Here is a 22,710-nt window from a genome sequence, read left to right as displayed (position 1 = left end):
CTAAGAGCCAGATGATAAATACCTCAGACTGCACCGGCCATCCGGTATGTGAAACTGCCCCGCTCTGCTGTCGTGGCCCAAAACACATGGAGGCCACACCTAAACCAACGGGCACAGCTGGGTCCCAGTACGGTTTTACTTCAGGACGCTTGGATTGGAATCGCATGGGATTTTCACATGCCACGAAGTACTGTTTTCCTTTTGCCTGGTTTTCGATCACTGAAAAATGTACAAGCCGTTCCCGGCTCACAGGCCACACAAAGCCAGGCAGCAGCAGGACTTGGCCCGCACGCCCCCCGTCAACACGTCACCACCACCAGACCCAAATTTCTCCTAAAACCAAGAACTTCAAAGCAGATTAACGAGAACGCTGTCTGTGCGCAGTGCAGTGCAGGGCTGACGAGGTCTGGCTCCTCGGGCACGACCCCAGGGCACCCCCAGGCGTGCCCCTACTGCTCCTTCAACGACTTCTGCCCAACCCAACACCCCACTGTACCCCTTGTGGGAAGGGTGAGCGGCTCACCCACGGCTCTGTCTTCAGATCAACGTTTAAAGCAAAACAAGGCACTTAGGGATTTCGCTACTGTGACACAGAACAACTGCTCTCTAAGTACCCCAAGAAACCCCGCACCAAAGGTGTCACGGACACACACGGGCTTTCCCACCTCTGAGACCAATCACCGGAAGTGGGTAAAAGCACAAATAAACACATCAGCGGACACATCTGTAAAGACTACCCACCAAAAAAACGCTTTTTCACATTAACAAGTCAGCATTTCAGTCACAGACAGTACACTCATCAGAGACGGTTTTGCTCCATATATTTTGAAATTAGTTCCAAATGTTGCTCCTAAACATTTCCAGAAACTGCAAAAAGCTCATCTCTATTCATCGGTGATTAGAATCCAGCAGATGCCCCGGGTCTTTGCATCCCATGCAGCGTTGACGCGGAAATCACAGATATACGTAACACCCTCCACCGTTTCCCTGGAGAGCTGGGTTCCGGTCGGGGCTCCCGGGTCCTCACGCCCCGAAGAAGTCCAGTCTGCGCCCCGCGACCCGACCAGCTCACGTCACGGCGGCGGGGACCGAGCAGACGGCGGTGGCGGCCACCGGAGGAACGGAGCCACCCCGCCTGGGTTTCGGGCCCCGCCCGGCGGCGGCCCCCACGCCGGACAGCACGCCCCACCATCTAGAGGGAGACACAGGGACGAAACGTGCCGCCCACGCTGCCGTAGAGCTCGCGGACTCCCCTGGAGGAGAAGCGTCCAGCGCCACGGGAACAGTGGAAGCTCCACAGCCGCCACGCCCACCACAGGTTCCGGTCTCCTCCGATACGAAGAAAAGGCGCTTCAAGGCACCGGCACCACTCGTTGCATCTCTGGCTGAGTACCAGGCCGTCTGGTTTCCCTTCAACCAGAAGGGTGCCCAAGACGCCAGGCAGAAGAGCCTGTTCGGCGGAGGAAAGTTCTAGAGCCAGGATACCGACCAGTTCTCTGGGACGGCCCACGCGCGTGCGGAGCTGGTGCGGACCTAACTGCCACCAAGCGTGGGTCGGGAACGATGTCCCCATTTCTTACGGGGAGCCGCGGGCAGAGGGGACAGCAGAGCCGGCTTTGGCTTGAGGCCACGAGAGTGCGGGGGCGGCTAGGACGAGCACCTCAGGGACGCCTCCCCCGGCTTCATCTTCTTGGCCTGCCCGTTAGGCCCAGCAGCCGGGTTCTGCCGCCGCTTCTGCAGCCTCTCCTCCTTCTTCCTCAGGTAGGCAGTCACGTTGTCAAAGGTGGCCTTGTAGAGACCACTGAAACCGACGTCCACGCCAGCCACGCCTGTGCAGGAGGAACGGAAACAGAAGCCAGGTGGGATGGGGACCGAGGCCCTGCCGCAGGGGGATCAACTCGCCACGGCCCAGACCTCCCAGCAGACCCACGGAACCTGCTCCGAGGTGCCCCCATGACGCCCGTCTCCGGGTGGCCACGCCAGCCGGACCCAGGACTTGCTTCCAACAACACACCAAAGGCAGGTCATCGCCGGGAGACGAGGCACAAGGGCTGTGGCTCACACGCTCGTATGAGCCGCCCCACAGGGGCGCCTGTGCTGGGGACTGCAGGCGGCCTGCAGCCAATAGCCAGCAAGGAAGCGAGGCCCTCGGCCCAGCGGCCTGCAGGGACCAGGACCCTGCCAGCAACCACTGTGCGCGCCTGGAATCAGATCCCACCCCAGGGGCAGCGGAGCTTCTCAGAACCACACAAACAGCCCAGTGAGAAGTATTGTCGCCTTCACCCACGGAGCATGGGATACTCGTTACGCAGCAAGGTAATGGACGCGGACTGATCTCAGTGTCAAGGGTTGAGAGGCCTGATGGCCACAGACCAGCCCCACAGGGTCCACTTCACCCCGGTCAGAACCCCCACAGGGCCCGCTGCTCTGGGTCCCCTACCTCTTCTGGGACTTCCATGCTCAGCTGGCCTTCCTTCCCTGTGTCTCCGCCCCGGTCCCTTCCCCCACCCCCAGCACCTTCCCCAAACCTGCGCTGTGAGCAAACTGGTTTACCTGCAGAACTTCAGGAAAACTAAGCCCACCTTGGACCTGGCCCTCCCAGGGGATCCACAACAAGACAAGCTGGCCCCAGGCCCCGGCAGGGACGATGGCCAAGTATCAGGCAGGGAGTAGGCTCGCCAGTGTCCCCAACACAGTCCTGCTACAGACCCATTTGACAGTGTTGCTAAAGCAAATCCACACAGTGCTGGGAGGACGGATCCCGGTCACTGCCCTAGTCCTTCCACCCCGAAAGGAAAGCTGGAAGTTAACCCTGGGACACAGAGCCAACAAATCCCCATGAGAACGCCTTCCACGAGACTTTAGGTCGTTGCCAGGGTCAACACAGACAGAATTCACGTGTGACTCTCTTGAGTTCCAAGAACTCGGACTTCTGCCTGGGGAAGGCTTTGACAGGTGTCTGCTGCTCAACCACGTCTTAAGGCAGCTGACTCCCAAAGCTGGCCATGAGTCATCCCTGTGACACGGTCGCCTCAAGTCTCTGCCCAAGAAAAGCATCCTGGAAGTCGCTAGAAGCTGTGCAGCTAAGGGCTTGCCTTCCTCTATCAATAAAAACGGAGCGAGGTCTTGTTCTTGTAACGTTCTCAGACAGAACTAAGTGAGGGCAGCACTCAGTGCTTACCACGGGCCCTTCAACTGACGGGGACCCGTGGCTCTGACAGCCAGGCCACTCTCCTCACACTGCAGCACCACTCTGGGGGGGTGGGGGCGGTCGGCCTTCTCACCACGGTCTCTCCCCTTCTCTCGGCCTGGGGTTCACGCTGGGTCCCACACTGGGCCAAGAAGACCCTCGGGGGTTCCAGTGATTGTCCCCACGCCTGACCTCATGGCCAGGAACCGCTCAGGGCCAACATTTGAGGCTCACGAGTCGCCCTACGCTCCAAGTGAAGGCCCACCCGTTACCAGCCCCACCCTGGGGACCAGCACCGGCAGCCCTGAAGGCAAAGGGGTGGACCCCGCCCCGACTGTGACCCCGGTTCCCATGTAGCTCATGGTCCTGGAGCAGGCTCACACTGGGCGTTCCCAGTGTGGGTGTGGGTCAGCCCCCCGGTGCCCCAACCAGCCACTGGCCTTCTGGAGGGGACACGGACGCATGCCACGCTTCCTGTATCCTTGCTCAGAAAAGCGGCTTCCTACCGTGTATTGCAACCTGGGATCTGCCCCTGGCTGTAACCAATTCTGGATGTCACCCCGAAAACAGGCTGTGCCCACGTTCTTACCTTCCAGCATGGCCCAGTTCCCCCGGAGATGGGCGGAGACTTTCTCTACCGCGGCGTCTTCAGGAGCAGCCTGGGAAGACAACGGAGAGAGGCAGGACTCAGGCCGCGGTGCTGCCGGCGCTGGAAAGGGCAGACCCGCCAGGCGTGGTCCAGGCGGCCGGGGCCCAGGAGACACCCGCTCGGGCCGCCCAACACCAGGCAAAGCCAGCCGGCAGTCCCAGCGCGACAGACACAGCCGTCCTCGCGTCTCGTTGGATAAAGACCCATGACGTGAGGCCACCGGCGTTCCCTCCACGTTGGCTTGTCGAGCGCGACCTCTTCTGAGGAGCCCGGCAGACCCCACACATCCCAGCCGGGGGCATTCTGTTCACCACCACTTTCTAGATGAAAATATCCCGAGAGGCTCCGGGCATCTACAAAGCCCTCAGTCAAGTGAGCGCTTGTAACGGACGGGCCAGCCAGCACGGGGCTCGGGCGGGCTTTATCTCATTCTCCCCCGCCACGTCCTAGGAGATTAGGGACGGGCGGGAGACAACGCCACTTTACAGACAGGGGAGCCGACTCAGAGAATGTGCGAGGTTCACACATCACCCGGCCCACAGCCCACACCCCTTTCTCCACACATGGGCGCGCGTGAGTCCAGTCCCCCACGTGCAAGGCCACGTGCAGCCTGCCGATGTCGAGGCCACACACCCAAGCCACCCCAACTGTCGGTTCCTCTGCTAAAAGGACACGTGACCAGAAAAGTCCGAAGGAACATATGCCAATGATGGCAACTACCCCCCCCCCCCCCACCAAAAAACCACTACAGGCATCGTGACATGAACAGAGCTGGCTGAGGGGGGCGCCTGGGTGGCTCAGTCGGTTCGGCGTCCAACTTCGGCTCAGGTGATGTTCTCACGGTTCGTGGTTCGAGCCCCGCGTCAGGCTCTGTACTGACAGCTCAGAGCCTGGAGCCTGCTTCGGATTCTGTGTCTCCCTCTCTCTCTGACCCTCCCCCACTCACACTCTGCCTCACTCATTCTCTCTCTTCCTCAAAAATAAAGACATTAAGAAAAAAAAAAGAAGAGCTGGCTGGGCATCCCTGCTCCCTGAACCCACGTCACAAATCCTCCGGCCACAGCCCCCCGAGCACCGAGCCACGATTGAGCTGGAAGGGGGCACAGCCGTCGCCCCCTCCACCCCCACCAGAGGCACAAGGCCAGCAACCTCACCTGCCACTGGCCGCCCACAGGCCTGCAGAGCACGAGGGGGGCTTCCCGGTGGTCCTGCAGGACCCACAGTCCCCGGCCCTCCTCGAAAGCGATGTCCCACACTCTGTGCCGAAACGTCAGCCGCTGTCTGTAAACCAGCTGCTGTCTGGCGGCATCGAGCTGGAAAACGTAGATCGCGGGAATACTTTCCGCAAAGAGAGAGAGAACTTGTATTACGGCTACAACCAGGCCCACGTGGTATCATTCGACGTGTACAGCTTAGTGCCGTGCCCGGGTCGCCCCGAACAGGGACCCGGCCATCGCCAACCTCTCGGCTGCAGGCTCACGAGCGGCCCAGCCGGACGCACCTAGCCGAGCCGCCTCCGGGCCGGAGAGCCGTAGGACCTAGGGTCGCTGCAAGTGCAGGTCGCCCAGTTCTGGCCCAGCCTGCCCTGCGGCACTAGGGAACCAGTGCAGCACAAAACAGGTGGAGAAGGTGACCGTCCCGGCTGCGCCTCGGACAGCACGGGACACACCGGCACTCCCACCCGCTCTAAACCCACATCCTTGCTGTAAAACAAGCAAAGACGCCCGCGGCAGGCTTGTCCTGAGGACACACGAAATGTGCGGACACACCACACGCCCACGCGGCGCATAAAGATGCTGGTGCGCCCGTGGATGGCACGTGCCCCCGAAATCCTCCTCCTCAGCGCCCCTCGGCACCGGGAGCCCTCGGGAGGGCCAGCGGGTCGTGCCGTGACCTGCCCGGCCCTCAGGAGGCACCGACTGAGGTGCGTTCCACAACTCTTGGGTGGCTCTCGGGCACAGACTTTCTCAGGCACAGCTGGAGACCATGAACCGAGCAGCGCGTACAGGAGGGCCAGCCCACAGCAAGGGGCCCACGGACGCCCCGCAGCAGCACGAGCTCACCAGTCACACAGCAGCGCCACGCAGCCGTCCTGGCTCCAGTAAGTGATCCTGGAGGCAGCAAACCTCTGCAAGGGAGCACAGCAACGTAAATGCACGCTAGCTGCCAGGGACCCGGCCCCAGACTACTCTGTTCAAAGCGAGATCGGACGCGGCAAGACTTTGACGGTTGCCACCACAGTCGAGGAAGGAAAAAGAGACGACGGCCCTAGAATTTTCTGGAGATCGGTGAGAGAAAAGGAAGACACAGCAGACCCCCATGACACAGTTCCGACGTGCCACGAGAGACGGAGAAGCCTCTCCGTGGCTCTGGCCCTCCCTCCGGAGCCGATGCAGTGTCTTTGGAGCCAACAGAACTGGTCAAAAAGCAAGACCAGGGGGCAGCAGAGAACACAAGGAATTATTAACAAGACAAAACGGTGTCGAGGTCCCCTGGTCCTGGAGAGGGAACCACCAGACGCCTGCCAGTCGGGAGAAGTGGAGGGAAAGGTCTGGTGCTCACCAAGCCTGGCCTGAGGGGCTGGGCCATGTGGGAGGGGGACTCCAGGGAGGGAGGGAGGTGAGGAGCCCGAGGGGCGGGGATGCTCCACAGACCCTACAGGCCTTGAGGGCCAGGCCCGAGGTCAAACAGCTGCCTGTTCAGGGTCCTCTCTCAACCTCACTGTCCCAGAGCATCAGAAGGTTCAGAGAGCACGAATATGAAAGTCACTGGAACAAATCAGGCCTCTATTCGCCACAGCCTCCGACGGGGGCACCAGCACGGCAGCCACCCAAGCAGAAGGCACCACGAGCAGGTGGCCAGAGCAGCAGAGTCGGCTGAGCTGGAGGCCCAGGCAGCCACTCGGCTGGGTGGCCACAGCCCCAGGGGTCCTTGAGGCTCTGGCCCGTGGTCAGGCCTGGCCTGCCCACTTCTGAGAGGGAGTAAGGGCAGCGGCTACAGAGCAGTCTCGGGGGGACGAGAGCGAGCAGGCAGTCCCAGGATGAGGCAGAAGAAGCCCTCAGTTCTCACGCGGACCTCCTGCAGGCTGGCGGGGGGCCATGGGGGGGCTCCGGGGGAAACTGCAAAGCTCCCAGTGACAGGCAGGACATCCCGGTCATCAAGAAACCACACCGAGGGCCAGCTCTGCAGGCCTGAACAGCCACGAGAACGGACTGCTCCCTCCCTGCCAGGCCCAGCAGGGCCTCCGGGAAAACCGGTGGGGCTGTCCTCAGGTGACCAACCTGGACCTCAGCCGTGCAGGGCACCAGCTGGGAAGCATCACAGAGCTGAGTGCCCATGAGCACGGAATCTGGAACACCTCAAAGGGCCGCCCACACGTTCTCCCCTGAAAATCTTTCACAACCAAAGGCCCAGGTGACCTGACCTGAGGATACACTGGCCAGTGTGTCGTCCCAAGGGTATGGGGAGGGTCACGAGACTAATTAAATTCTCTGCTCAAGCATCACTGTCTTTTCTGTTTCCAAGCAGGATTGGGAGAGGCACTTCTGTAAAGCGGGTGTTGCAATGGACACACAGCGAAATACAAATTATCTCCTACTTAGGCGACCGGGCGCCCTCAAGGAGAACACGCGTTCTCCCAAGCTGGAACAAGTCTGTGCTGATGGCAGAGAGCCGTTTCCCACGCAACAGTGGCTCTGGCCCACGGCATCCCCGGGACTGGAGAGGCGCCCTGCAAAGTCCAATAAACCCACACCCAGACGCTACCTCGTCACCCCAGGGCTCCGCCGGCTCCCGCAGGCTGGTCAGGTGACAGCAGTGCAGCTCTCGGCCACTTCTGTACTCCCAGAGCCTCAGGGTGCGGTCCTGCACACAGCAAGGACAGGTCAGTGTGCACTTGCGGGGAGACCCGGGCCTGCCCCAGGCCGGGGGGGGGAGGGGGGGGGACTGACTCAGCGGAGCCGGCATGAAGGCTCTCTGTGCTCAGTCACACAACCACTAAGAAAACACGTGACCCCCATGGCAAAGCGGGCAAAGGACACGAGACGACCCGTCACGTACAGACCTCACGGACCACGGCGGCTGGGTTGGAGCCGAAGCACACACACACGGGCACGCACACGCACACGCACCGCAACAATCATGTGCTCGCACAGGAGAAACACGGGTCGGGCCAAGCACAAGGACGGTCCCACGTCCCTGTTTAGGAACAGTGAAAAGGGGGCGTCCATTTGTTCCCCGTGAGACCGTCAACTGTGTGGCCAGCAAGGAAACTGGTGTGCGTCCCAAAGGCCTCAGCGCCCCGCAGATACACACGGCAGAGGAAGAACTCGTATTAACAAATGCAGGTCACGGCGCTCGCTGAAGGGACAGGACACGGGAAGAACCACACGTCTAAGGAGAATGAGCAGGGAGTGAGGTGCGGGTGGGCCGTCAGGTCCGCCCAGGAAACCCGTGCGCTAAATCCCGTCGCTGGGAACGCGTGCACAGGCCCACGTGCGCCTGAAAACCTAACGCTGACTCATCCAATGAGACGCCACCAACGCAGCGCACACGGCAGGTTTTAAACCATCAGGAAGAAAGGACGGACGACAAACTGCCCGAGTGTTAACGGCAGGGGTGTGTGGGCGCCGTGAACACACACGCCCACCCCTACGTCCCTCCCCAGTGACCAGAAAGGGAGGTTTCAGAAGCTTGAACCCTCAAGGATGAAGACGACAGTCACGTGAGGCCACCCGGGAGGAGGTGAAGGGAGGGACAGGCCGTAGGGGGCTGAGATGTGACGCACCAGGCCGGGCCCAGCAGCACAACCAGGGGGTCCATCAGAGCAGCCGGACTCCCCACCCTGCTGCCCGCAGAGCCGCGGGGTCCCCGTCCGGATCCAGAGTGAGGGACCACACCACTGGCCCTCCCTGGTCACCTCCCGGGGCAGGCGGACAGGCCTGACGCCCAGGAGGGCAAAGACTGGGCAATGTGACCACCAGGAGAAGAGAGGTGACCCACGGCTATAGGTGCCCGACTCCGACACCCTGGACTCGAGGGACACTGGCCACTGCCCTGTCCCCACCGCACACGGACACCCCCCTGCAAAAGGCAGACACCACACATGGTGAAGGAAACGCAAACGTGTGATCTCGGGGGTCAAAGGCCCTGCGCTCGGCGTGGTGCTGTGAGGGGAGAACGTTCTGGGCACCAGAAAGGCTGCCGAGAACTAATGGTAACAGCAGAACTTCACAGCCCACAGGACACTGGGAAATTAAGTTGTGGAGACGTCCCCACAGCAGAAGCAGGAACATGAGGGAAATGTCAAGGGAAAGACAGCGAGCCATTCGAGAAGCACACCTGAGAGTGAGGACGCTTCCCCAGGAGAGAGGAGGGTCTCGAATCAGGCGGGGGGTGGGGCTAGGGGGGCGCTAACCACATAGCTGGTCAGAGCCCTGACCCCCATCTCCAGAGCACGGGGCATGGAGGCCCCCAAAACGACCAGAGAAGGGGGAACGGATCCCACAGAGAGAACGCAAACCCTCACGTCATCAGATGTGGGGGGCGGCGGGGGGTGGGGGGTAGCTTTAACCTGGAGTTCGGATACCCACCTACCCACCAGGCGGGGGCAGAGGATTCAGGGCGTTTCCAGAAAGGCGGCTTCCTAACACCACCCTCCCTCCACCTTCAGAGGCACCCCTGGGAGAAAGGAGGGACAGAGAACGTGAACTAACATGAGGGGCATCCGGAGGCAACAGGAAAGAAGGGGTCAAAAACAAGACAGCGTCACCACCCTCCACACCCTCCACCACCCTCCACCACCCTCCGCCACCCTCCGCAGGGCAGGGAAACGCGGAAGGGGGGGGGGGAGGGGGGCGTGTTCTCCTGTTTCTCAATCACTCTTGTTCTCTGGACACTCAGAGTGGAAGTTAAAAGGGCAAAGAGGCCGGGGACGCACCTCACAGGGGCAGTGGGAGCAAGTGCCAGTTTTCACTGGGGGCCTCACAGCGGAATGTCACTTTGTAAGCGTGTGTTTCTAATGACAATAAACAGTAGGAGCGCCAGCCTGGCTCGGTCGGTAGAGCGTGCACCTCTTAACCTCAGGGTCATTGTGAGTTCAAGACCTACACTGGGTGCAGAGATTCCTTAAAAAATAAAATCTTTAGAGGCGCCTGGGTGGCTCAGTCAGTCAAACGTCTAACTTTGGCTCAGGTCATGATCTCACAGTTCATGAGTTTGAGCCCTACATCAGGCTCTGTGCTGACGGCTCGGAGCCTGGAGCCTGGAGCCTGCTTTGGATCCTGTGTCTCCCCCTCTCTCTCTGCCCCTCCCCTGCTTGCACTCTGTCTCTCTCCATCTCTCAGAAACGAATAAACGCTAAAAACAAACAAAAAAAACTTTTAAAAAAATGTTTCAAAAATAATGAAAAGAACTGCACCTTGCACAGGGCAGGGCACAGGGTGGGCAGAGCTCTCCCGCATCTTTAAACACGCTCCTAAGCAAAACATGGAACTTGACAAAGCCAGTGTCAAAGTCAAAGTGTTCGTTCTACTTTTCTATGTGCTCGGATGCTTGTTTTATTGTGAGAAACACTGGGAGGCGTAGGTACAGCAGAATTCACAAAAACCGGCCACCTCTGGGAACTCTAGCCACACCTACTTTCTTCCATTTGCTATCACAGGACCAAGCAAGGCTGGGAGGAACAGAGTCAGAAAGCAGAACACAAACGTGGTGAAGCAACAAAGAACAGACGTGTAGACAGCGGCCAGGATTCTGCAGGACGGCAGGGAGGCCGCTGTTCCCACCCGGAAGCCCGAACTCAGGAGGGCCAGGAGCCTTCCGGGCAGCCCACCCCAGGCACCCGAGTCCCCTAGAATGCTAAGGAGCAGGAATGACAGAGGAGGAGGGACAGGACAGGGCTTCTGGGAAGAAAGGAAGAATCAGACGCCATCAGTAATTCAAAACCTTCTCTGGGCAAAAATCTTCCTCAGAGCAAAGAGGTCTCTGGCGACAAAACTATCGAGGCTTCGAGTCCCACCTTCCGGACACCGAAGTTTTCACTACTAACCAAACCCCCCCCCCCCCAACACACACAGGGCCAGGTGCCGGCCCGAAGGACAGGGTGAGGGACAGGGTGAAGCGCAGCTGTAACTCGGGGGAACCCAGGTCCCCGTGGGACTTAGGTACTGTTGTACCGGAGGTCACAATGCTATTCCAGTAAGACGACAACCCTGAGACCCGATTCCTCACACTCCATTCCAGGGCGACACACCCCCACCCCCCTGTGTAAGGCCCTAAGCAAGGAGGCAGCCTGGGACGGACACACACACACACACACACACACACACACACACACACACGGACACACACAGCCTGGGACGGACACCCCCCCACCCCCCCGCAATGTAAGGCCCTAAGCAAGGAGGCAGCCTGGGTCAGCTCCAAACTTGGGAAAACAAGCACCATCTAGTGGAGAACAGCCAAGACCCAGCACCAGGACGGGCCCCCAGCCGCACGCGGGTCCCCCGCTGGAAGGCGCCCACAGGTGCTCACCACGGAGCCGAGCACTTACCCCGGACGCGGACAAAAGCAGCTCGGGGTGGTCGGGCACCACGAAGATGCGGCTCACAAACCTACAGCGTGAGAGAAGCAGAGGGTGAGCTGAGCTCTGGCACGCTGCTCTGACACCCGCCCGGTCCGTCTGTCCTCGCCAAAGCCCTGTCCCACATACCCCCGAGCCCCAGGGAAAACTAAGGGAGGGTCCACGGGGAGCTGGACAGCGCCGAGCAAGCCGGGGAGCACACCGCGTCATTCTCAGGGCCCAACAACACGACAACCTGCAGGAGGGACCGGCCCAGCCTGGCCGCGCTCCCCACCCTGGCCGCGCTCCCCAGACGCGCTGCTGGAAAGGTCCAGGAGCTTCTATGCCGCTGCTCGAGCCGCCCCGCTCACAGCCCGAGACCTCCCCTGCAGGTCCGTGATGATGGAAGCCTCAGGGTGGGATCCGGGGGACGGAGCAACAGTGGTCGGCAGGCAGACACAGACCCACTGTCCTTCAGCCCGCAGTCGTCCCCAGAAGCCCACCTCGGAGCCAGCCTCGCCCTGCGAGGGAGACGGCCTCCCCGGCTTTCCCGCCAGCTGTATGGTGGTCACCAGCCCACGGCCCCCGGGGACCCCAGGCGGCTGGCCCCAGCACTCCCCCGGCACAGAATGTCCATTATGGACGCCGTGGGTCACCTCCACGAGTCAAGACGAAACAGGTGGAAACCCGTTTCTACAGATTTTACACAAAAGGCTTAAAAATCTATTTTTATTTGGGGCACCTGGCTGGCTCAGCAGGCAGAACGTGCAACTTAATCTCAAGGTTGTGACTTCCGGCCCTGTGCTGGCTGCAGAGATTGCTTAAAAATACTGTTTTTAATCTATTTTTACCACTTATTCGCTCACTGAAATACCTGAGCACCTACGACCTGCCGCTGTGCGGAGGGCTGGAGACAGCAGTAAGCACAGCCCACGAAGGCTGCAGGAGCCAACAGGAGATGGGCCGGCGGAGAGCCCAAAAGAAACAGGGCTCCAGCCACGTGACTGGAATTTGCAAGGGACCCCATCTAAGAGTTAGACACCAATGTGGGGCGCCTGGGTGGCTCCATCAGTCAAGCCTCTGACTTCGGCTCAGGTCACGATCTCATGGTTCATGGGTTCGAGCCCCGCGACGGGCTCTGGACTGACAGCTCGGAGCCTGGAGCCTGCTTCAGATTGTGTGTCTCCCTCTATCTCTGCCCCTCCCCTGCTCACACTCTGTCTCTCTCTCTGAAGAGTAAATAAACATTGAAAAAAATTTTTTTCCTTAAAATAAAAGACTGCAGCAAACGAAACTAAGGACTTCTCCTGAGCACACACTGTAATTAGCCTTGACCCCGAGAAGACCGGCATTCTTTGAAAATGCCTCCCTTGCAAAATGTCAAAATTCAACTAGAAGAGAGCTCACTTGCCCTAGAAAAGAGGTCGCAAAGGAAAGACCACTGCCCAGGTTCAGATTTAAGTCCTGGACTGTTCAAACTACGAAAGTATGTCCCCCACACACATGCCTACTGGCCACCGACCACTGCCCGGCCCTGGCGGGTGGCGGTGCAGAGAAAGGAGTGTTCCAGAAACAAGCCCTCGCCTGGAGGCCAACGTGGGGACCACTGGGGAGTGGTCACAGGCGGGAGGCGGCAGGCTTGGAGGAAAGTCCTCCAACACTGAGCGCCACGCTGGCTCCCGTGGGCAGCGTCACCACCACCATCTGTGATGCCCTCGTGCTGGGGTCTGAGACCCCAGTGCTAACGAGAAAACCGGTCCCCGAAACGCACAGGAAGGGAGGGGAAGGGGGAGGTGAAGGTTCTGAAGGGCCCCGGACAGAAGCAAGCACCGGATGGGGCCGCGCCAGGGAGCCGCCCAGGGGAGCGCTGCACCCGCTCCTGCAGGCCTGGCCACAGAGCGGGTGCCCCCGCTTCTCGAGCAGCCCGCCTGTGCGTCCCAGACATCCTCCGGTGGGGCAGGAAGGGGACTCACTCCGTGTGCCCGAGGCAGAAGGACTCGATGCTGTGCGGTGCCGCGGCCCAGCTCACCCGGATTTTCTCGTCCCGGTCGGCGGTGAGGACGTGGCAGTCATCGGGACTCACGGCCTGCACACGAAGGTGACAAAGGACAGGTGAGGGTGGCCGAAGCCGGGACCCCCGCCCCCGGGACTCGTTCCCGGTGCTCCCCAGGTGTCCTCGCACACACACTGCCTGCACCACCCCTCGACCTCCAGCACCCGCTCCCCGCCCCCTCTCTCCCTCCTCCTCCTCGTGTCCCCATGGCCACCCACTCACCAAGTCCTGGCGGTCTTTCCTTCAAGAAACCCTCCCTCCTTGTTCCTGCCGACGTCCTCGGGTCCCACCCAGTCCCACCTCCTACTGGCCGCCCCCAGCCCTCACCAGGCCCCTCGGTGGGGTAGGTCGTGGCTGAGGGGCCGCAAGGACACGGAGGTGAGGCCCATAAAGCACGGAGAACAAGCCCAGGCCTGGAGACGGTGCCTGCTCTTCCCACAGCCCTCCTCTGCCTCGGCACGTGACCCGGGCTGTCCCTCACTTCCGGGACCACCCCAACGCCTCCTCGCTGGCCCCTCCGCATTCACCAGCCGCTTCACCTTCCTAAGTCCCACTTGTGAGGCCGCCTGCTCACTGGTCTGCAGAGCTTCTACAGAACCCACACGCCCCCAAAGGCCAAGCTTGCAGACCCGGCCTCACCCTCGTCAGACCCTCTGCTCTGCCCCACCTGACTAGCACACCACCCACATACCACATCCAACAACATCGACAGGTGCCCAAGTTCAAGCTTGCCGCATCCCTGTGGCTCCAACACCGAAAAGGAATAAACATCTCCAGACTTGTCGGCCACCAGAAGTTTCTCCTCGGAGGCTGTGAAGGTCAGGGCCGTGCACCTCCTCACCACGGTCCTGGAAGGCCAGAGACGCCCACAGTTGGCTCGCACAGTCAGCACAGGAAGGGCCGACGGGCCTGCCAGCCGTGCGTCCTTCGGACACGCGTCAGCTCCTCGCCGAGCGTCTCCCCCTCCGGGTACCACAGCAGCACCAAAAAAGCAAGGCAGTTAAGAAATGGAAACAAAGCCAACGTCCTAGACAAATCTCACTTTGAAATGATATTTTTGCTTTTATGATGGCAGAATCTGGCCAGTGGATACCTAGCTGTCTGGCACGAAATCCTCTCCAATTTGCTGTGCTTGAAGATTATCCTAATAAAACGTCGGAAGACCTGCTCCTCGACCCAGCAGCTCCACCGCACATGTCGAGGAAGAAGACGGTCAGCTTCAGAAAACACCCAACGTGCTCTGGGCGAAACCGCGAGCACACGCACGACGCGGGCCCCCTGCGCCGGGAGACTCCACACGCAGCCCGGGGCCCTGCCGGGCTGGACCCACCCGCACTGCTCCTGCTTGCACAACAGGTGCCGGGGTGCGGCACCTCTCCGCAAACACGCACGCGCCATCCGTCCCCACGGGGGTGGCCCCGGCACGCGGCTGGGGAGGTCTGAGTTCCGGCTCAGGCCCCATGAAAGTTCACACGCTCGTCAGTTCACACCCCGATCCCATTCACCAGGTCGGTCACACCCGCGAGTTGGAAACTGGTTCGGCGCTGCGCCAGCCAGAGAAACATTACCGCGTGCGCGCGCACGCACGCACGCACGCACGCCTCATCCGGGGTCCTGGCCACCCAGCGTCTCGCCCACTCTCGGGGGCGGATTTATGCAGCTTCCTCCCGCCCTCCTTCTACACTTCCTTCGCTTCCTTTCTACTCGCTGTCCACAAGGCAAGTCCCTGCACTTCCGGCTCCGTGAGACCCCCACCTGCGCCACAGCCTTACGCAGACATCACGTTTATCTGCCTTACCTGCACTTACGGTCCCTGCCCTCCCTTGTCCCCAGAGGGGATGCGAGTGCACCCCCACGGCGCCCTGCAGCTGGCGCTCCAGATGTCAGCCCGAAATGGAAACCTAAGCTCAAACAAGCTACGTCTCCGACACGAGGACCGAACGAGGACGTCACAGCTTCTCGGGAGCAGAGGGACTAAAGGACAGAAAACGCAGGGGAGAGGGCCGCCAGCAGCAGCTGAACCTCCCCCTCCGCCCGCCAGGGGAGCTAAGAAAGGACGAGTAATGACATAAACGTAGAGAAAACAGAGAAAGACGGTGAGGCTCCGGGCAAGATTAAGCAGAACTCTCCAGGCGCGCCTTCACCTACACGCCGCCGCGGCTCCTAACGGGCGATTATGCAGCTGCCTCGCGGCCACCCTTCCAGAGCAGCGGCCTGGGCTGGTCCTGCAGGACTCACACGGGCACCCCCCACTGCCCCTCTTCCTGATCAGCCCAGAAACGGCCCGGCTCTACAATCTTGTCACTTCGTCTTTTGCCAGTGGGGTGGGGGGCTTCTATCTTCTCAGGCTAAATTAGTCCTTGCAAGGACTCCAGGATGCACAGAGCAGGTGGGGGTGAGGGTCTGCAGGGGCAGATCCCGAGACAGGACAGTCGATGGGTTGGCCACTCAGCCCCCCCCCGGAAGGAGGGGTGACAGGGCCCCACCTGACCTCAGGGTCTCTCCCTTCCCTCCAGAGTCATGAGGTACACAGCCCACTGTTCCTGTCTTCACGCCCCCCAAGGCCAGCCTGGCCTCTCCCCTGGCCACCATCCTGGTCCAGCAGCTGAGCCCGAGATGCCCCGCTGGGCTGGGACCCACCCAAGCCCCCCTCCAGAAAGCCATGCTTGTTCAACAAAACTGAGCCCGCCGGGCCCCACAGGGCCCCGAGGATACCAAGCTCCCCAACACCACACACCTCCAGCAGCAAACAATCTCATTTCCCAGGGCTCTGCCTTTCCACATACTCGTATGATTTTAATGCATCTATTTCCCGAAACGGTATGACTTCCTACGTGAGATCTCTCACCAAGAAAACAGAAAACATGTCACACCAAGTGTCCTCATTTTTGGTTCAGAAAACCTGGCCTCAGTTCCAGGCCTTTGTCATCCTGAACTGAAACCTTGAAAACAATCACTGCTACCCACGACTTCCATCTGGGCTTTTCCTCAACACCCTCCATGGCTAGGTTTTAAGGCCATTGGACAGCTCCGAGCTGTGACGAGTCTTGGTCAAACACGCGAGTCCACGATGCTCCCAAGACTGAACTGAAGGTCAAGGATGGCTGTTTTTCCGAGGAAGGGTCCATCTGTCGGGGCCGCCCCCCCCCCCGGCCCCCACCAAGCACAACAGGTGCTGCATCGGGCAGCATCGCATCTTACGTTGCGTTCAGGGTAAAGGTGTAGGACGAGGCAACGTGGGAAACGCAGCCTCTAGAACCACAACGTGATCTGGCCCTCACCCTTCACTCGGTGGCTGACACAGACGGGACAGGAGTCCCGTGGGGTCCCGCCTAACTGCCAGCAAGCACCGTCTGCAGGGCACGCTGTACCCCACCCGCGACACGAGAGGCCCTGCACACCTAATGCACGTTTGCAACACAGTCCTTTGTTGGCATCAACATAAAAACCAACAGCCCAAATACGATTAGAGGGGGAAAAAAGCGAGACACCAACCACCATTTGCCAGCGTACTGTTGCCGACCCTGAGTGTTCCTAGATCTTTACGGGAAGGTAATCTCCAACACGGCACCTTCAAGACACAAAAACAAGTCGCGGCACCCGGGAGCCCTTGGGGAATGGCCAGAGCCCCGCCAGGAGCTCCGGGCGCTCGCCCTTCGGTCGAGGCGCAAGCTCCACCACAGGATGCAGGGGCGTGGTGGCAGGCTGTGCGGATGTCCCCTTGTCCCAAGTTCAGGGCGATGGGCTCCCCTGAGCACAGCGCACACCCCGATGCAGAGGCCACCTGGAATTTGCCTTTTCACTCTTCTCTTTGAAAGTAAGATCAATCAGGACTCTAAAAAGCGTAGCTGCTGGGGCGCCTGGGAGCTCAGTCCGTCAAGCGTCATGATCTCCAGGTTCATGGGTTCGAGCCCCTCATCGGGCTTTCTGCCGTCAGCGCAGAACCCGCTTTGGATCCTCTGTCTCCCTCTTTCTCTGATCCTCTCACATGTGCATGCGTGTGCACTTTCCCTCAAAAATTAAATAAACATTTAAAAATAAAATTAAACTAAGTTAAATTTAATTTAAATTTTTAAAAAGGGGGGAGTCGTCTGGGTGGCTAAGTCAGTTGAGCGTCCAACTTCGACTCAGGTCACGATCTCACAGCTCGTGAGTTCTAGCCCCACGTCTGAGCTGACAGCTCAGAGCCTGGAGCCTGCTTCCGATTCCGTTTCCCTCTCTCTCTGCCCCTAACCCACTCACATTCTGTCTCTGTCTCTCTCAAAAACAAATAAACGTTTAAAAAATAATAAGTAAATAAATAGAATAAAAAGCACAGCTGTCCCCGATACAGATGTGAACCAGCTACCAGGCGGAGTCCCTTAGCCCTGATTGTTGGGCAGCTCAACAGGTACGTAACTTGCATGCGTTTCTCTCTTACTGTCAAGGGACAGTTAAGCGGAGCAGCCTGCACGGGGGTTGGGGGGGGCGGGGGCAAAGATGAGGGGACAGAGAGGCTGACCCTGGTCTGGGTGGGTGTTTCCGTCCCTGTCACAGACATCAAAGAATCCCAGCCTTCTCCCACTGGAGGAAGCAGAGAACTCACCACCGCCCCGTCACAGTAACAGAAAATCACGTGTGCCCAGGGCCTGCGTCAGCAACCCCCACCTCTCTAAGCCCTCAAGGTCACAAAACAAGGAAGCTCTCGGGAACTCACTGACTGAGACCTCCAGAGGGATAACTAAGGCCAAAGAACACACAAGTAAGGCCAAAGGACACCAGGCCGCTGACACCCTCCGCCATCAACACTGAGCTCGCACACATTCTTCACGTACTTGGGAATCAGGACGCTAACTTTACATCCCGCCAAGTTCAACTGCGGCACAGGTGCCTGAACGTACACAAAACCCCTCACACTCTCGGGGCGCCCGCGGTTAGTCTCCATTTCTGCCACCACGGGGCTGGAGGAGTGCTGGAAAGCAGGATGCCACGGTGGCCAGGGGCCCGCACTTTGGAGCCAGAGTGACCAGGTTCAGGGCCCGGCTCTGCCCTGGGTGCTGATGAGGATCAGCTTCTGGACTCCGGCCAGGGATGTGGGTAAGGGCAAGACCCCTGCCCCCCCCCCCCCCACAGGGCTGTTTCGGGGATTAAATCCGTTAACACACGTAAGACCCTGAAAACAGTGCCTGGCACAGAGCTGAGACTATGTGTTAGTTGCTTATTACTAGGTCGCTGTCGCTACGGTTACAGGCATGCAAGTGTAAGCTGTGTGTTCAACATCAAATTATTCAACGTTAGCATTTCATACCTGACACTCAGACATTGCCATGGTTTTGTACGGAAAAGAATCAGACGCTTACTGTCATCAGTTAAGGCAAAATAGGTGCCAGACTTGGAGAAGGTTGACGCCAGAATCGTGTCACTCCCCTTATCCACGGGCTGCCCGTCCTCCCTGAGAAAGAGAGGACAGGGTTAGGGCCTACCTGAGTAAACAAGGCGACATCCCTGCAGGCTAGCCTCACTCATTTATAACACGAACAGGGGCAGAAAACGGTGTGAGATTCACGTAACCAGAATATAAAGACCTATCAAGGGGACAGAGGGAGGTTCAACACAGCTGGAATTTTTAACGAATAAATCTCATTAAACAGGCACACACACCAGAACCCAAAGAGCGGAGCTGGAAAGACCCTCGGAGATCACGTGACCCACTCCCTCATGGACATGAACGGATCCAAGACTAGAGCCAAGGATTATTTTCAGTTTTTTTTTTTTCTAATGAGCCACAAGACCAATTCTACTAAAAAAAGAACACCATACAAAATTATCACATTCTGCTTTCCTGATCTTTAAATTAACTAAAGCTAACTTCATACACCTGCCTTCAAAGCATTTAAAATTCCATTCTATTTTGGGGTGCCTGGGTGGCTCAGTTGGTTAAGCATCTGACTCCTGATTTCAGCTCAGGTCACAATCTTGAACTCAGGTAATGATCTTGGGAGCAGAGCCTGCTTGGGATTCTCTCTCTCCCTCTCTCTCTCTCTCTCTCTCAAAATACATAAAAATAAAACATGAAAATCCCATTGTATTTCAAGATGACTATAAAAAAGTTAATCACGGACAGAAACTAATTAAAAATACTTAGAAAAATCCTAATATCCTTAATGCCAAGTTTAAAAGTTAGTTCCACGTTTCTTTCCGGAGGTGGTACCTGGTTTATCCACACAGCAGGGTAAAGAGAAATGAAGAATTCAGGGGCACCTGGGTGGCTCAGTCAGTTAATCTTCCGACTTCTGCCCAGGTCATGATCCCACAGTTCACGAGTTCGAGCCCCATGTGGGGCTTGCTGCTCTCAGCGTATATCCCACTTTGGATCGTCTGTCCCTCTCTCTCTCTCTCTCTCTCTCTCTCTCTCTCTGTCCCTCTCCTGTTTGCACTTTCTCTCTCAAAAATAAAAATTTAAAAAAGAACAGAAAAAGAAAAAAGAAATGAAGACTTCAGTGAGGAAGAAGATCATTTACTTCTTAGGCTACCCTGTCCCAATAATTCCATGATCAGGCCCGATGAGGCTCCCCCATTACCTCACCCTTTACTTTCTTGTGACTTCTCTGCTGCCGTGCTGCAATCATATGCGAAGAGGACATCATCACTAAGGAAGAACAAAGATTTTAAAAAGAGCACTTTATTAATAAAAACACGGGGTTTTTCCTAGAACATAAGTAATCTTATAATCATTAAATTAAGGGTCTTATCAGGGAGCCTGAGCCGCTCAGTCAGTTAAGCCTCAGACTTTTCATTTCAGCTCTGGTCATAATCTTATGGTTTCTGAGTTCGAGCCCCGCATCAGCCTCTGCGCTGACAGTATGGAGCCTGCTTGGGATTCTCTCTCCCTCTCTCTCTGCCTCTCCCTACTTGCATTCTCTCTCTCTCAAAGTAAATAAATAAACTTTAAAAAAAAAAAATCAATGCAAGATGCTTATGTCAGAAGAAATTACGTTGATGTTTCTGGAGGTTTCTTGTATGCAAATTTAAAACTGCCACCTTTAAGGGGTACCTGGGTGGCTCAGTCAGTTAAACGTCCGACTTCAGCTCAGCTCAGGTCATGACCTCACGGTTCATGGGGGGTTCCAGCCCCGCGAGGAGCTCTGTGCTGACAGCTCAGAGCCTGGAGCCTGCTTCCGATTCTGTGTCTCCTTCTCTCTTTGCCCCTCCCCCACTCAAGCTCTATCTCTGTCTCAAAAATAAACATTTAAAAAAGTTTTTGTAATAAAATAAAACTGCCACCTTTTAAAAACGTCTCAACTACCGAAGAGAGCTCCCACGGCCGCCAAACACCTACCAGTACAGGAGTCACCACCCACTTTCCCTCAAGACCCTAAGCTCTCTTCAGTTTATGCCCATCTCCCCCGTTCCAGTGTCCGGGCATAGACAGGGCACAGCCTTTAAAGTGACTGCGCTCAGACTCTTTTCCCACCAAACACTGTGACGTAGAAACACTTCTCCGAGGCAAAAACTGCCACCGCACATTTCCTCAAAAGGCGTAGACCAAAGCAAGCATATCAAGTGTAATAAACCCATGTCTCCCAGTGGCACGTGTTAGGATACCAAGAGTCTCCAAAACAAAACAATCTGGAACATACACGTTTATGAGCAAGTTTTTTGTGAAAACTGAACTTAACGTTGAAAGGGGATTTCCGATACCAGGCTTTGAACAAAAAGCTCAGAGAGGCTATATTTGCATTTGACGGACATATGTATGAATCCAAACTACCCTAGGAAAGGAGCACGGGCCGAAACGGACCATCAATATCCATGCGGCTCCTGGGGCAAGACTATTTGATTAACACTTATTGCTAAGAATTTCGGGTGCCGTGTAAGCGGGTGCAGGCAGTTAGAGAAAGCGGGTGCAGAGCCTTGTGAAGAGGCGCTGGGGAGGTGCGCGCGACACCTAGAGCCCCAAAGAAAGAACAAGAGCGGGGTCTAGGGCTGCGGGCGAGGGAGCAGGCACCGACAAGGAGAGGGAGGCGAGAGGAGTGCGCCCGGGACCCCCTCCCAGCGCGTTCCCCGAGAGTAAGGCACCCCTCGCCAAGAGGGCAGAGGCCGCCTTCTTCACAGGGCCCCCAGAGCGGGTGTGGCCACGACCTCGAAACCGCGGGGCCTGGCCCGCGTCACCTCACGCAACCCGGCCCGGGAAGCGACCAGAAGCGTCCGGCGCCGACCCGGCCAGGCGCACCGGGCCCCGGGCCGGCGGCGGTGGGACGCACCGGGGGTGGCTCTTGAGAGGAGGCGCGGGCCGAGGAGGCGGCGGGGTTGGCGGGGGGTGCCCGCCAGGGCGGGCCCGGCCCGGCGGCGCCAGGGACTCGGGCCCTCCAGGCCCCGACGCGCGCCCGCAGCCGGGGCTCCCCGCTCCAGGCCCAGCCCCCTCACCTGCTCGCAGTGGAGGTGGCCAGGAAGCGGCTGCCGCCCCGCACCACCAGCGTCTGCCCGCACAGCGCCAGCCCCGCAGAACTCGCCATGCGCCCTGCCGCCGCGCCACCCCCCACGTGCGCCGCCCAGAGCCACTTCCTGCCGGCGCCGTGCAATGACGTCACGTAAGGCGCCGCGGGCTGACGCGCTCGGTCCGCCCCCGCGGCGCCGGAGGCCCCAGGCATGCGCACAAGGTGCCCTCTCCTTCTCCCCTCCCCGCCCACCCCCCCTCCCACCCCGGCCAGGATCCGTTGCCGATCGGTTTCGCGCGCTCCCGTGAGCACGCTTGCTGAGCATTGCTCTTTGCCTCCTGGGCAGGGCCGGTTCCGGATCTTTCTCCGCTGTAGCTGGGGACTTGGTCCTGCTGGTACCTGCTGGGCTCTTCGTAGCCGCTCTTTCCAGAGGTGGGTGGGTGTGAGCTCCCCCGCCTGTCCCGCGTTGGCGTCGGCGGGCCCGCGGAGGGGCGCTCAGGCGCTGGCCGGGAGCCTACCCACCTCCCTGGGAGGTACGCCGCGGGCGCCCCGGGGAGAGCGCTTTCTTTGCCCGTGGCCTTTTGCTCGTGGCGTGGCGTCGCCGTTCACCAGCGGACGCGGTGGCTTCTCAGGACGCGCCGCCCCACACCCCACCCTGTTCGTCTAGTCGCTCAAATCCCCCTGCTCGCCCAGGCCCGCGGCTTGCCGGGCCCCGCAGCTGCCGGTGTCCGCACAGATCGGCTTTCCACGCGGAAGCCAGAGAGGTCTTGGCAGATTACAGATCTCATCTTAAAACCAACAGGTGGCAGGGCGCTTGGGTGGCCCAGTCGGTTAATCATC

At 58.8% G+C, this 22,710-nt stretch overlaps 1 protein-coding gene across 5 annotated transcripts; it reads right to left on the bottom strand.

Annotated features, from left to right (window-relative positions):
* Window positions 1-727: 727 nt before the first annotated feature.
* On the bottom strand, window positions 728-22,081 carry WDR4 (WD repeat domain 4). 5 transcript variants are annotated; one of them, XM_027041526.2, is made up of 11 exons: window positions 21,860-22,081; window positions 20,019-20,081; window positions 18,741-18,884; window positions 14,145-14,301; window positions 13,374-13,486; window positions 11,392-11,452; window positions 7,605-7,703; window positions 5,903-5,967; window positions 4,994-5,177; window positions 3,780-3,849; window positions 728-1,829 (listed from the first exon to the last, which is right to left on the bottom strand). In XM_027041526.2, exons 1-11 carry the CDS (start codon window positions 21,946-21,948, stop codon window positions 1,648-1,650), a joined length of 1,227 nt encoding a protein of 408 aa, XP_026897327.1. In that variant the 5' UTR covers window positions 21,949-22,081; the 3' UTR covers window positions 728-1,647. The 5 variants fall into 5 exon arrangements, with proteins under 5 accessions (XP_026897327.1, XP_053076490.1, XP_026897331.1 ...); XM_053220515.1 differs by lacking the exon at window positions 20,019-20,081 and having other exon boundaries at window positions 805-1,829; window positions 21,860-22,080; XM_027041530.2 differs by lacking the exon at window positions 21,860-22,081 and having other exon boundaries at window positions 805-1,829; window positions 18,793-18,884; window positions 20,014-20,327.
* Window positions 22,082-22,710: the final 629 nt, after the last annotated feature.

Source organism: Acinonyx jubatus, chromosome C2 (assembly GCF_027475565.1).
Source record: "Acinonyx jubatus isolate Ajub_Pintada_27869175 chromosome C2, VMU_Ajub_asm_v1.0, whole genome shotgun sequence".
In the NCBI taxonomy this organism is placed as follows: domain Eukaryota; kingdom Metazoa; phylum Chordata; class Mammalia; order Carnivora; family Felidae; genus Acinonyx; species Acinonyx jubatus.
The sequence above is the reverse complement of the archived record's forward strand: the minus strand, read 5'-3'. Positions and strand labels throughout refer to the sequence as shown.